At 32.1% G+C, this 14,555-nt stretch overlaps 3 protein-coding genes across 3 annotated transcripts; 2 read left to right on the forward strand and 1 right to left on the reverse strand.

The window, feature by feature from the left end:
• Window positions 1-162: 162 nt before the first annotated feature.
• Window positions 163-1,340, reverse strand: HELRODRAFT_177786 (hypothetical protein; the record flags this gene model as incomplete). The annotated part of the gene is made up of 4 exons (XM_009025937.1): window positions 163-233; window positions 344-428; window positions 645-706; window positions 1,214-1,340. 4 exons carry the CDS (start codon window positions 1,338-1,340, stop codon window positions 163-165), a joined length of 345 nt encoding a protein of 114 aa, XP_009024185.1.
• A 2,355-nt stretch (window positions 1,341-3,695) lies between these two features.
• HELRODRAFT_177787 (hypothetical protein) lies at window positions 3,696-8,101 on the forward strand (the record flags this gene model as incomplete). The annotated part of the gene is made up of 8 exons (XM_009025938.1): window positions 3,696-3,816; window positions 4,517-4,597; window positions 5,412-5,571; window positions 5,689-5,821; window positions 6,625-6,820; window positions 7,106-7,178; window positions 7,521-7,711; window positions 7,914-8,101. The coding sequence occupies 8 exons, from the start codon at window positions 3,696-3,698 to the stop codon at window positions 8,099-8,101; spliced, it is 1,143 nt and encodes a 380-aa protein (XP_009024186.1).
• A 1,736-nt stretch (window positions 8,102-9,837) lies between these two features.
• Window positions 9,838-13,037, forward strand: HELRODRAFT_177788 (hypothetical protein; the record flags this gene model as incomplete). Its single annotated transcript, XM_009025939.1, has 6 exons — window positions 9,838-10,055; window positions 10,131-10,351; window positions 10,444-10,720; window positions 10,793-11,028; window positions 11,243-11,461; window positions 12,874-13,037. 6 exons carry the CDS (start codon window positions 9,838-9,840, stop codon window positions 13,035-13,037), a joined length of 1,335 nt encoding a protein of 444 aa, XP_009024187.1.
• Between the last annotated feature and the right edge of the window lie 1,518 nt (window positions 13,038-14,555).

Raw genomic sequence — 14,555 nt, forward strand, 5'->3', positions numbered from 1 at the left:
TTAATTACTAATTTACTTGTGTGTATATATATATATTTACATAATTATCTAAAACTAATTAAATAAATCTCTCATTAGTTCATTCATTTGTTTTTTTTTTCTGTCTTTCAATATGTTCGTGTATTTTCTCATTTGTTTGTCCTTGTTTTCTCCCTATCTCTTCTACTTGACCAGTTTTCCTACGATTTCATACTTTTCTGTTGTGAATAGTATGAAAATTTTTAGCATCACTACTAATGGATAGGAAATAATTATAATCATTTATTATTTAATTATTACTAATATTATGAATTTCAATTATGATCATAATCGTAACCATCCAAGCAGCCAATGAACGACCGACCTTTGAAATTTTTCTCCCACGTGATCAAACTCTTTTTTTGATCCTCATTCAAATCCGTCAGTTCGTCGTAGGTCTCCGTGTGCACCTGCTCGTTCATTGGTCAATTTGCGAGGGAAATGGTTTAGACAGGTTATTGAAATATTAAAATTTACAGAAAAGCTCACTATTAATAATTTTTTCTTCAATCACGTTATCATTAATATCGCCATCTTTTTTTTATCTTAATTATATTAAGTTGTAATTATAATTTTCGTCATAATTCTCGTCACTGTCATCATCATCTTCGTCCTCGTCACCTCACCATAGCCATAGTAGCCATCGCTCTCGAGATATCTCTACCAGCAAATGATTCATACTGGCCACCTAAAAATTATTATCAATAATCTTTTTCCGATTTCATTTTTCATAAATTTTGAAGATAATTTCGAAATTTATGAGACTCCCTCCCCAACAATTTCAAAAGCAGATGTTTAACAAGATATCTAAAAATACGATCTTTTAATAATTAGCTCAGACCGTAGAAGGGCCTGGGCATATCTCGCGTTGTTATTGCGCGCTTACCGGGTTCAAATACTGTCTCCGCCAATTTGGAATAAACTTGAGATTACCTGGGAATATTGCTTTATTCTCAGGTAACCCTCAATGCAATGCCTCTGACAACTGTACATTCAACTCAAACGTGTGTTTACGTTGTGTGTGGTTGTGTGTGTTTGACGGACCAGCCAATGTAACACAAACGTTCATCCACATTTATGGGTGTTGAAAATGTAAAAGAAACAGAATTAAAAAAAAGACTATTAAATTTGAAAATAGAAAAAAAATTGATTCAAAATTTCAAATTCAACTAGGAAACCATAAAAAAGATAAAACCTGGTCCGTAGTTACTTTTCCCTTTCACGGTGACGTCAAAAACGTTGAAGTTCAAGGCCACGTAAATCTTTCCACCGTCCTTCCCGCTGTATTTCTTCAGCTCTTCAATGCTGAACTCTCTGGACATGATGCTTCTGGAGGATGATGATGTTGATGGGTTGGAAGTATGCATGCGTGTGTATAAAGAAAAAGTGTCAATATTTCTGGTGCTGATTGTTAAAATTATTGTGACAGATTAACATTCAAATAACAATGCTAATTACAATTATGTCACGACAATGTTAGCAGTTTATTTGTGATCAAATAGTTTGAAATAGAGCTACTAGTTATTTATCCATTAATAAATCTTCCTTTTATATACGTATGTTCAGCTTTGAAATAATGCATGAAAATATATAAATATGTCATTCAGTTAAAAAAATCCACACGATAAAACTAACTTTGGATAATTAATTTCAGTTTTATAATAAAAGACAAAATGCGTAATAACTTATGTTAGAGTTTGAAATATACTCAAGCTTACGTGTACCGCTCGTCTTTTATTTCACTTTTCTCTCCATTCTCTCTCTCTCTCTCTCTCTCTCTCTCTCTTTATTGCTCTCTCACTCTATTTCTCCTTTTTTCTTGATTTTTTCTCAACCCATCCATTTTTTTCATTTTATGTTATACTTCATTCATTTAACTTTCTCCAAATCTTTCTTTGTTTACTCTCTTTGACATGTGACTTCTCTCTCTCTCTCTCTCTCTCTCTCTCTCTCTCTCTCTCTCTCTCTCTCTCTCTCTCTCTATTTTCTCTTCACTCTCCATCTCTACTCATTTTTGAAATTTTAAAATTTCAAAAAACAAATTTCTAAAAAGATTGTCGAGCTGTTGTTTTCTTCATTACACACCTGCCCGACTGCTCAACTCTGGCACGAAACCGTTATTCAATTTGTTAAATTTTGTTTCTTTATTTAACACAAAAAAAAATAATTACCATTAACTATTTTCATTTTACATAACTTTGAAAATATACTCGTTGTTTATTGAGCTTCATTAATTTTGTCTGGATTTGATCAAATCTTAAAAATCTTTACTTTGTAACACTTGAAAGATAAATCTCAACTACGTCCGTGCCGTGTAAGTCTCACGTTTGAAAGCTTACTACACATTTTGGAGTCTATCAGATATTTGAAACGTATGCCAAACTACTTAACATTAATTTTACTCTTATAGAGAACCATTATATAAAAAAATAATTGATTAGGAATGGTGCCATACAATTTTTACAAACTGATAAAATTGGAAGTTTAAAAAGAACAAGAAGCATGCGGTCGTCAGGCAATTCAATATAACCTTGTAAAGTCGTTGATGATTTTTATGAAAAGCAAAAAACCTTCTCTGGTTTGTGTATTAAATTTGAAAGAAAGGCTTGAACATGAACGAAGAATACACGCAAGTAAGTAAGTAAGAAGGAGCTAGCTACTATCATCGGTATCATTTGGTGTGGTTGTGACACGACACACCACGCATACTACGCGCGCGCGCGCACACACACACACACACACAAACCACACACACACACGCACACACTCTCTCTTTCTCTCTGTCAAACACACACACATACACATGAAACGCATAAAACACGAACACGAGACATTTAATTAGGCATTTTCTCTACCGTCTTTGAAGTGCTGTCATGTCGTTTCATCGGAAGCATGTATTCACTTGATTAATTAATTATTTAATTAATTAGCGTTTCGGATGTCTGTACAAAATTATTTTTTATGATTTTCAGTTTTGCTTTTGTTTTTGATTGTAAGTTATATTTCCAATTTCAATTTGATGTTCATAAGATGCTTCATATTAATTTGAAAAATATAGTTTTTTTTCAAGTCAAAATTAGACTTAAAAATCTTACATTTATACACATTTTTGGTAGGTGAATTTTTATATAGATGTAAAAGATTCATTTTGACAAAAAATGAAACAAACGAAGCAAGATCAAATAAAATATTGATTAACAAGGCAACATAGGCAAGGTGTACAAATTATTTTAAAAGCAGGTACATATGCGCTGGCATCAGTATGTCTTTTGAGTTGCACGTGCTGCGCGTGCTGCGCGTATGTATGCATATGTGTATATATGTGTGTGTATACAAAAATATAAATGTATAATGTTGGATGTTTTATTTTTAATTTTATTCTTAAAAAACATCAGAATTTGACGGACGACAAACAACCTAACAGGCAAACCGTTACAACATCATATGTACCCACACGTAAACTCGTTCCAACCACGTCATGTTTGAATGGATGCAGTTTATATAAAAATTCAAAGGCGAATGCAAAAATAATAAAGTAAACTATTTATTTTTCTATAAATTGTAAATAAACTATGTTATTATAAAGTTTTATATTCTAAAATAGTTGTAATGTTACAAGTATTAATGCAAAAAACGAGTTAAAAGAGTCTTGGGCACAGGAACGTAGGGGTGACAAAATGGTTTGGAAAACATTTTATAGTCTAAAATGGTCTAAAAAGTTATCTACTCGAATTCAAAACTTTCTCCAGAAGAGTTATTTCGATGTCATGGACAACTTTTCAAATTTAATCTATCGAAGTAATTTCATAATGAAATAAGATTGTTTCTACAGATTGTTAAATTAGTTCAGAGCAGGACGACTGAGTCTAGTGGCCCGGGTCTCAACAGAGATAGAAGACTTCCGTGGGCTTCTACAAAAAAGGCCTTCCCTAAAAGGGCATCACACACCTAAATCCATCACAGCCGTGCCGATTAGGAAGATATAAGAATTGTATTTATTTAAGATGTTTTATTAAAACATGCAAAAATAAATGTTATTTTTGAAAGCGAGTTAATTAAATTTTACTTTGAGTGTTTGTTCTTTGAGAAATTACAACAGAGAAATTTCCTATGCTTGAAAGACAATCGTAATGGCTTTCACTCAATGGAACAGCTTTCATTCAATGGAATACGCAATTGCATTGTGGTGAATTTTCGCGAATGAATGAATGGATGAATGAATGAATATATAAATATATAGAAAGAATGAATGTGTGAAAAATTAATATGGTTTAAAACTAACGCTTTTTATTTTCATTTTAGAAAAACCTGATTAAATCGAACAAAATTCATGATTGATCAAACTAATTTGTATATTTAAATTTTTGTAAAATTCGAAAATTTTGAGTTTTTCAGTGCAAATGGCACGGACAACAATTCAAATTCATTCCAACCAATGTTTCTCAATCAACAAGTTAAAAATAACTAACAACCACGAAATTTGTAAAAAAAACATCAGATATTTATTGTGAAAGAAAACAAGAGAAAGAGCGAGGAAAGAAATATAAGGAAGAGAGCATGAGAAAGGTTTCAGTTGAAGGTAAGTGCTTTTGCAAATTGTAGTGTTTTTCATCAGTTAAGTTTTAAACTGCGGACTCTAGAGGTATTGTAAAAATCACTGTTAACAAAAACTATTCAAATTTCAATGGAACTCTGTATTTAAAGATAAAACATAAATATACAAATTATAACATATGATTCAGCCACTGTGAAAGATAATTTTACATAGTTTACTCTTGTGAAAATTTGGTCTGTCTCATTTTGGCCTTTCCTGTACTTGGCGCCCGGGAACATATGTACCCCCCCTAGCTACGCTTCTGCCGGACTGTCATTTTAGGAATAACTTTTTAATAACGTGATTTACTTAAATGGTAGTTTCTTGTTGTTCATATTGACGAATGGCCACCTGTAGTTTACAATATAGAATTGATCAAAAAAATAATTTTGATTCGTGGAAAATTTTTCAAAACAAAAATTTGAATAAATAATTTGAATATTTAAATTTCCTCAAACACCTGCCAAGCGTTTCACGTGGCTACATTTAATTTGATTTCACGAAAAATAATCCCCGACAAATAAACTCGCCTTCCTACGTAGTTTGAATACTGTTGAACTACCTTTGACAGTTTCGTTGTATGTGTTAGATTCATGGATATCCATGGTTAGATTTTTAAATTTTTGTATCTAGCTTAAGTCAGAAAACTATTTGTTCAAAACTAGAGGTGGAGCTGAGAGATTTCAATTTACATTACTAAAATCTTATTGTCTTGTATATATAAATTAATTTCAAATTGTTGAACTGAACAGTCTTAAAAATGTCCACACACTTTTAAAACTGTTTTTTTTCACACCAGCTTTAAATGCCAAGCTCACTTGGAACTTTTCGTTAATAAATTTTGACAAATTTCTATCAGATATTTTTTGCAGAAGGGCTGCCAACATGCTGGTCAGATGTTTGACGTTCCTGTGCATCTTGGCGCAGGTTCATTCCCTTATTCTTTGGCAGCCTTTGAGGTTTGTAATTGTTTGCCTTACCATTATGATACAATCAATTTTTATATTTTATGTAATTTATACAACAAAAAAGATTAATTCGAAAAAAAGCTAAAAATAAAAAAACCCAAATTATAGAAAATGTTCTCAAAAATCAGTTTTTTTAGAGACTATTAACGTTGGAAATTGTGAAAATTTATCGTTTATAAATAGCAACTGGTCAGTGGCAGATCTAAAGGGAGGAGCCAGGAGGACCATGGCTCTGCCCGTTGTGAGCAGTATTTTTATTAAAAATCAGTATAACTCAGTTTTTAGTGAAATTCTACTATAAATGATGCAATTGGCACAAAACGACACTTCAAATAATATTACGTAACACGTACCATAGATCGTGTTTTAATGTGAGGCTGATATAGTAAATTAAGCTGAATTAAGCCCACAATTTCTTGAGCATGAAAATAAATAATTTGGTAATGGAAATCTCGACGTTCTTGATACAAAGCATCTGGGATCGACCGAAGAATTATCGTTACGTATCTCGTGGGGTCTCATGGCCAAGTGGTTAGCGTGTCTGTCTACCACTCTCATGACCCGTGTTTAAATCCTGCAGTTTCTACAGGTTCATTCTGGTAGCCGACCCCGGTCAACCCAGCCGTTTGTCTTTTCGAGGTTGGCAATTGGGTAGACGACTTAAGTTGTTGCATGCTGGCCGGCGAGATGGCTCAGGGGTTCAAATGCTCGCTGAGTCAAACATCTCAATGGCTATCATATGCTCAGCGTATATGATGCGGTGCTTGTGTGAAAAAATTAAACAGCCTTTGTGGTGAAGATGGCTGCTTCAAATCAATATTTTAAGACATGAAGAACATAATAAAAGATATATAGTTGATATATCTGTAACATTGTAAGCGATTCTGCGTATGTCAGAGCTGCAAAAATAAAGACTAAAAAAAATAGAATTTACAATGAAATTTATAACATGCAACATTACGAAACACTTTAAATGTGATCTATTACAGTTTTTCAGGAAAAATAATTGTGGATGTTACCATGGAAACAAACCTTCCTTTTAAGCTATGTGGGGGTCCAGTGTGTATTGGAATTCTAAAAACCAACCCATCAATAATCGTTGCAAATGAATTCGATGAAAATGTTCATTATGCGTGGAAAGTTAATGAGAATGGCTACCTTGTATCCACTTTTGACGACAGAAATCTTGGTATTGATATCATACCTTCTGAGGATTGTTACCCGATTGTTAATCATAAATGTAAGCTGATTTGAAATTTAACAATACTCAGAAAATTCTTAGAATTCTTTAAAATTAAATTATATAATTTTATAAATCTCCGGTTTCCAGAGCAATTACTATCGATTTCATCAAATTAAACACAACACTTTTGATCAAACAATCAATGCAATGGAAACTGAAAATTTCTCAAACAGCAAATAATCTAACAGTTTCTAAAACTAATTCTTTATACCAGTGATTTCAAGGGGTCCGTTGCTGTTGCAGTGGATCATGAACGTCTTACGGCAAATGCTCATCGTTCAGACGAATTAATTAGCAGTTGGAGAAACAGAAACTTCATAGATCATTTTCATTGTTTTGACCCTGATCCTTCAAAGTATGTTGTTTGTTCTAAACCAGTGTTTTTCAGTTTTTTCGTGCCACGCTCCACAAACCTTTTGAAACTATTTATATTTCCTTAAAAAAATTTTTCAACATTTTTTCTTATTAGAATTAGTGTTTTTGAAAACTGCTTCAACTTTCACCCTATTAACCTTCATCTGTAAAGTTTCCTTGGCCTTTTGCAAATGAAAATTGTTTTGCGCTGAAAAACACTGTTCTAAATTGAAAATTTTAACCTTTGATTATTTGAAAACTAAAATGAACAAATTTTTACAATTCCTTTTTGCAAATTTTTTCAAAAGAATCCTTCAAATGAAACGTTTTCAATCTGTCTCAGCCAAAATAGTCTGTGTTTGACCAGTGGAGCGAAAATCGAATTCAAGCCTAAAACAGATAACTCAAACCAGAACTGGCTCATTAACGAATACGGTTTCTTGGTGTCGAGCGCCACTGGCTTGGGAGTAGATATAAATCAGCAGACTCGATATAGATGCGCAGTGGAGGATCATCATTACGATGAAAACAGACGTTAGTTTTAAGAGAAATTAAATTACATGAAAATTATCAGATAAAAAATATAAAATATTGATTAACAATGTAAATTAAATATAAAATGTAAATTAAAAATATATATATGTTTTTATATATACATATATATATATATATTTATATATATTTCAATATGATCCTTTTCAAAAAATAAGATTTAAATTTGTTAATGATCCATCAGCCTTTGGACAATTTCCAAGACACGTCAGTGATGTGTTCATTCCCAGCCCTAGATGCCCAATCTATCACGTCAAAGAACTTAATTCATTTGACCTATTGCAAAACAAGGGATATCATGGCCTTATTGTGAGCAGTGTTTTCAATAAAAATAAGTTAGAAACTGTTTTTAGTAGGAGTTTACCGTTTTAAGTTCAAAATAAACCAAAAAACGTCTTGCCAGCCTAATTTTGGTCACACTAGCAAATATTTATTAATTTTTTTGGTCCCCCGTAAACTTTGTCCACGTCAGCATTTGTATTTGACATTTGGTATCGGAGACGATTTTTAAACTAATCTTTTTTGTGAATAGTTGTTATTGTTTTTTGATCCAACAGCATTCATTTGGTTTTTGACGTGTTAATATTCAACCCAATTGCAATCATCAATGAAGAAATTTTTCCTAGACTAGGTCTGAGTTTAATAAAAAAGTCTATTAATGATTTATGGGAAATGAGGTTGTGGTTTTGTGTCGACTGACTAAATTTAAATTTTAGCATTGTGGACGTAGGAGATTAATCATCAATGAACAAATTGAAAAAGATCAGTCTTTTGATTGAACCGTCGAAGACGTTATGTCGAATGGGGAAACAAAAAGTTCTATATAAATGTGAAAAAATTATTCTTTTAATGAGAAAAAATTTTGTCGCTAGCAAGGAATAGCATTGCTAATCAAAATAATTTGAACAAGAACTTTTTGATATCTGATGGTATCAAAAAATTCCATACATTTTTGAAGTTACCAATGCATCGGACTATCATTATATAAAAACTTACCATTGTTATTAACAAATTTTGATAACAAGAAATATTTGCACTTCAGGAAATTAACAAGACTATATCGAGACATTGAGAAATCATTGTGATACTGTCGATAAATTAAGGAACTTCTGCATGTGCATTAATAGTAGTGTTGTAAAATTATCGAAAAATGATTCGATGCTGATGGTCGGAATAGGCAATGAAAATTTATTTCTCAATGTCCATGTCTGTTTGAATTAAAAATTTTGGTTCATCTATTCGAGAATGTTCTTTACTAATGTATATGCACATTAAGCTATGCTCCAAACGGTTCAGAATAGGGCTGCTAGAATCATTGTTGGTGTGTAATGGTTTGATCACATGAGCTCGGTACTTCGGGATTTGCATTGGCTGCCTGTCTATAAAATAATATGGTTTAAAATATGTGTTTTGATGTATGAAAGCTTGAATGGACTGGCGCCACAATATTTGTCTAACAGGTTTCTGTACAAATCCACTATTGGCCAGAGGATTGGTCTAAGATCAGATAGCTGTGATTTATTAGTGCAGCCGATGACAGCATTGAAATTAGGGTCAGGAAATTTTGTGGTTTCTGGAGTAAAGTTGTGGAATGATCTTTTGCTAACTTTGCGTGATTACAATTTGTCGTTTTCTCATTTCAAAAGGCAGTTGAAGACATTCATTTTTCAGCAAAAGGTTCGAAATACGTGGAGAACGCCTGTGAAAACCTTTTAATGGGCGCTATATAAATCATCTGATAATAATAAGCAAGGTGTTTAGATAACGTCTTGGAGTTTGATATCAAGCAGAGTAGAACCGTAAATATTATTGTTCTCTCTTATATATCAATAAACGCACGTGAATCAAAGCATCACACACTTTTTGCATGTTATAGACGAGAATGAAATATTAAACATTACAAACAAAATGTAACGTTTATTTTTTCTTTATTTTTCTATTTGCCATTATTTTACCACTATATTCAAGGTGTCAGGTATCAGATGGTATAATATAAATATGTACGTAAAAGTTTTTTTTACATAATTTTTGAAGTGAAAGACGAGTTGTTTAAAGAATCTGTAATCATCGAGCTCGTCTCAGCTCCTTTTGATCCGCAGAAGATAACCATGGAATGGAGAATGAACGGTGATCAAGCAGGTTCTATTGTGAATACCAGAATGCATTTGAATGTTCAATATCTTGAGCAGAAAAAGTGCGGAGACATAAGCTTTTTTAAAACTGTGGCAGTTTTCAAATGGTATGGAATGCCACTTCATCTTGACGTTTGTCACCCATCTATAGAATGTAATAGAAATATTTCCAAATTTGTAACGTACTATGCTAGGTATGATATTTATTTCAATGTAACATTTATAATCAAATATATACCTATCAAACAATTTCATTCACATTTTTTTAGATACCCTGTTTTTACGATCTGTAAAAAGAATTCGACGACTTGCTTGGCTGTGGCAAAGGGTTATTACGAAGATGTGATTGCACAAAATATAAGGGAAACTAATATTTCGTCTGACATGTTTTGGCAATATAGTTCAAGTGGATATATAAGGAACACTCGAAGCTTCTCTCTTGGCATTGACTTGGGTGTTGGCATGTGCGTGTCCTACGTGAAAAACAACGGTAAGAGATGTTTCTGTTACGTTGTTGATAGCATAACATAAGTAGGGCGTGAAGAGGTATTTGTATATATTGGATTATGATTTAATTCACAGTTCTTCGTGAAACAGTTCCAGCATATAAGCTCATAAACAGTAGAAAGTTTACAGAGTCTGGATCGTCTTTGTTGTGGAAAATAAATAATTTTGAAGATAAAATTCTTATAAACAAGGAAGCTGACTTGACAGTTGTTATAAACGATAATTCTTCTTTCCCCGTGCTGGCTGTTCACGGCATAGGCGTAGATGGTGCCAACATAACCAAAGTGGAAAGTATGCTGGACTCAAATGCATGCTACAAACAAATCATTAAATACGAAAAATATTATCTCAAGTAATAATATTTCAATGAATTTAAAGACAAAATTTTTTTCACACAAAATTAAATTTATATATATTTCATCAGCCTACCCCAATACTCATCAATTGATGTAGGTTTTAATGACAATGGGACGTATAAATGTTTGACATTGGAGGAAAATCGTTTTGAAGTTAAAACCAGGACCAATAATGAAAATCAGTTATTCACCATGAACAAACATACAATTTTGGTCTCAAAATTAAATGGAATTGGTATTGATATAACAAATGAGACTAACAGAGTTTGTACAAAGATCTTAGGAAATAATGAAAACAACACAGGTGATTTGTTCATTATTCGTTTGTACGACAAAAATCTATTTTTGTTACTGGCGGGTTGTTAATTTAATTGAACGCATGCTATTCACTTTTAATAACTGATCAATAATTTACAAGTTAAACAAGTTAAATCAATAACTTTTGATAACTGATCAATAATTTACAAGTTAAACAAGTTAAATCAATAATTTTGAATAAATTGATTACTGCCCTATAGACAATACAAGTTTTCTTTTCTTCCCGATTGCTCCTTCTCCATACGTACCTAGAAAGAAAGGGAATATGTGGGAGTATATTGGTTATAGAAATAATCAGCATCTGGTCAACGGACAATTGATGGTTCGTATACACTTTGTGAAGTTTCAGAACTGTCCGGGTTACATTAACGACGTGTGGTATGCGATGGCCAAGTATGGACGTAGACTGGATGGTGCAGGTAATCTGAAGGTTTACAAATGCGTTAATGAAGCGTTTTGTGAAGCAGATTATAGAATGTTTAATTTTTGTAAAACCTCACCGGATTTATACTAGGTTTCAAAATAAGTGTTTTTTGGAAATTATTTTATTTTAAAATAATTGAATATTTCCGTTTATAAAAAAAAAATATAAAAATTAAATGACTCCACATTGGTACTATACCAGTGTTTATTTTAAAACTACTTTAAAACTACAATTATAAAATAAAAATTTATTGCTTGCTGTTGAAGAATTTTGTTGGGCTCATGGTTTTATGAAAACATCAACTTATATACTATATGTTACTGAAATAACTTTTTTTTAAACTTTTGAACAAAATTTTCAAATAAATATAGTATTATATGTGACTGTTTAGTGTTTTCAAGTTTTGTAACAAAAAATTTTAAATCAAATTTCTTTCTTAATAAACATAAAATTACATACTGGAATTGTCCTGTTGTATATTTCTTTCCAGAATAATAATAATATTAATAACAAAGTTTAAAGTGGTTCAGTGGACTAGCATCTGTGTAAGAACCACTTCAAAATAAATGTCCTAGTATCCTAGCCCTCCTAGCTTGATTTTAAAATTGTTGATTGAATCCACCGAGTCAATTTCATCGCTCAGCTCGTTCCAGGCGTTTACCACCATGCTGCTGAAGAAATCTTTGCTTTGTTGGATTTTCTGTCTTCTTGAAGAGCTTGTATCTATGACCTCTTAATCCTTTCATTTTTACTAGTTGAAAGAACCTGGTGAACGGTGTTTCTTTTTTTCCAGTTATTAACTGATATGTCTGAATCATCTCTCTTCTGCATCTTTTCTTTTCTAGTGTTGTTAATCCGCATTCTTTCAGTCTCTTTCTACACTCTAGTTTTCAAACTCCTTCAATCATCTTTGTTGATCGGCGCTGTACCCGTTCAAGAATGTCTTTGTCCTTTTGCAGACCTGGACTCCAAACCGGTGAAAAGTACTCGAGATGATGGCAAACTCATGTTTCATGCAGGTTTATAATGATCGACTTCTTTCTGCTCAGCACCGTTTTTTTAATACACCCAGGTATTTGATTTGCATTGCAGGATGAAATTTTGTTTCCCTTTTATTTCGTTTCGTATCGTTTCGTTTCAAGTGTACATAGATGAATATACAAATTGTTGTTCATTTGAGTTTGCTCATCGTAAAAAATAAACAATCACATACTGTGCCGGTATCAGATATCCATTGTGATGATTGATTATGACTAAAAAAACACTTGTTTGATGGGTTTTATCTGACCTATCCAAAGGGACTTGACTTATTTTAGACAAGAAAGTGAAAAAATTTTTGTATCATTGGTTTTCCTAGAAGATTCTCTCTCGTTAGCAATAGGTGCATCTGCATCAACAAAACAAAAGCTTCTTGGGACTGTGGTGTAAGAGCGTGTGGCTTACTTGGAGCTACTTTGGTCATAGTTGATACTCAGGAGTTTTTGAATCGGCTGGCCCAGCGTATACAAACGTCCGTTACAATCGGTCAAGTAGTGTTTTATACTTACTTAAATTTCGTGTCTCCATTGTAAACGCTTGACTTTTTTAATTTACAAAATAAATGCGTTGAATCTGAAGCAAATATTTTAATCAATTCAATTGAAAATTTTGCAGGTAAATATTAGTTTAAAGATAAAAAGTTAGAAAAATTCATGAACGCCTAATTTAATTCCAGTTGTGAATAAGTTTGTACATTCCTTCTGTTCTTTAAATCAAAATTTTAATTTTTAAATTGTTAAATCAACTTATTTCACTTCACGGAAATAAAATCACGTTTGTTTTGTAAATGCAAATTAGAATTTCTCTAATTTGAATAAATGAACGCAATTGAATTAGTTTTTTTTATCAGAGTTTGCCAAGTCAATTCAAATATTTTTTTACTAAGAATATTATTTATTCAAATTATTGTTTAGCATATGTATTTGAATTGCAAATTTTTTCGACACGGGTAGATTTTTTTAGGATTTGTTTGTGGCCCATTTTTTTGTGTCATAATGTCTGGCTGACGCCCTTTTTTTGGCGAACAAGGCCTCACGAGCCGCATAAAATGGCTTTACGGGCGTGGTTTGGCCCTCCTGCTTTAGATATGCTTTTAATTTTATTAATTTATTCATATATTCCTAGCGCCAGTGGCAGATTTAGATAGCTCTGACGGAAGAGGCGGGCATTGTAAAAATGTTTAATAGTAACGGGGGGGGGGGGCCAAATTTGTTGATTATCGTCATATCGTCACATCTCGTCAACATTGTTCGTCTTCATATATTCTGTTGCATCAACTTGTCAGCAATTAATCGGTTGTCTATAAAAGATTTACATCTTTACTCTCTTTCAATACGAAATGGTTTGCCAGCCATTCTTCGTCAACAGCCAACCATCAAACTTTATAGGAAACGATTGAAGAATTTTTGTTTATCCAGGCCTACGGAAAGGTCAAATGTCATCATTAAAACAAGTATTTGTACCATTTTATCGTCCTTTTCAACATATTTTAAACAATTTCAAAATATTTTAAAATACATTTTCTGTCAAAACTTTCCTGACAAATTTGCAATGTAAAATGACCAAATGTCACGCGAATTCAAATGAGGTTGTTCAGGTATTAACATTATTTAAAATTTTGTTTAATCAAATATGAGAAGAGCAGATGTTGTTTGGAAGATGCAAATTGAGACTGAATCAAAAATAAATTGTTCGGTTAACAAATTTAATATTGTAAAGTTTTCCAAATTAATTCTTTCATAGGTATATATTAGGGTGGGTCACTTTTCTATGTAAGAAAATAAAAGTCGACCAATCATATTCTAATAGCATTTTTTTTATTTTAGTGCATCATAACAAATAGTTTTAGTGAAAAATCAAATAAAAAAAACGCACATCTTCAGCCCGTGCATGCGCGGCAAACTTTTCCAAAAAAGTCCTATTCGTTATAGTCATAAGCTATTTATTAAAAGCCCGACTAAATGCTATTCTAACAAGACAAATAATTTTGTAAGGGCTCAGTAATATTAAAAGCCAAAACCTTAACAAAATAAACATAAGTTATCAAATAA

The sequence above is a fragment of the Helobdella robusta genome (assembly GCF_000326865.2).
Source record: "Helobdella robusta unplaced genomic scaffold HELROscaffold_44, whole genome shotgun sequence".
Classification (NCBI taxonomy): Eukaryota; Metazoa; Annelida; class Clitellata; order Rhynchobdellida; family Glossiphoniidae; genus Helobdella; species Helobdella robusta.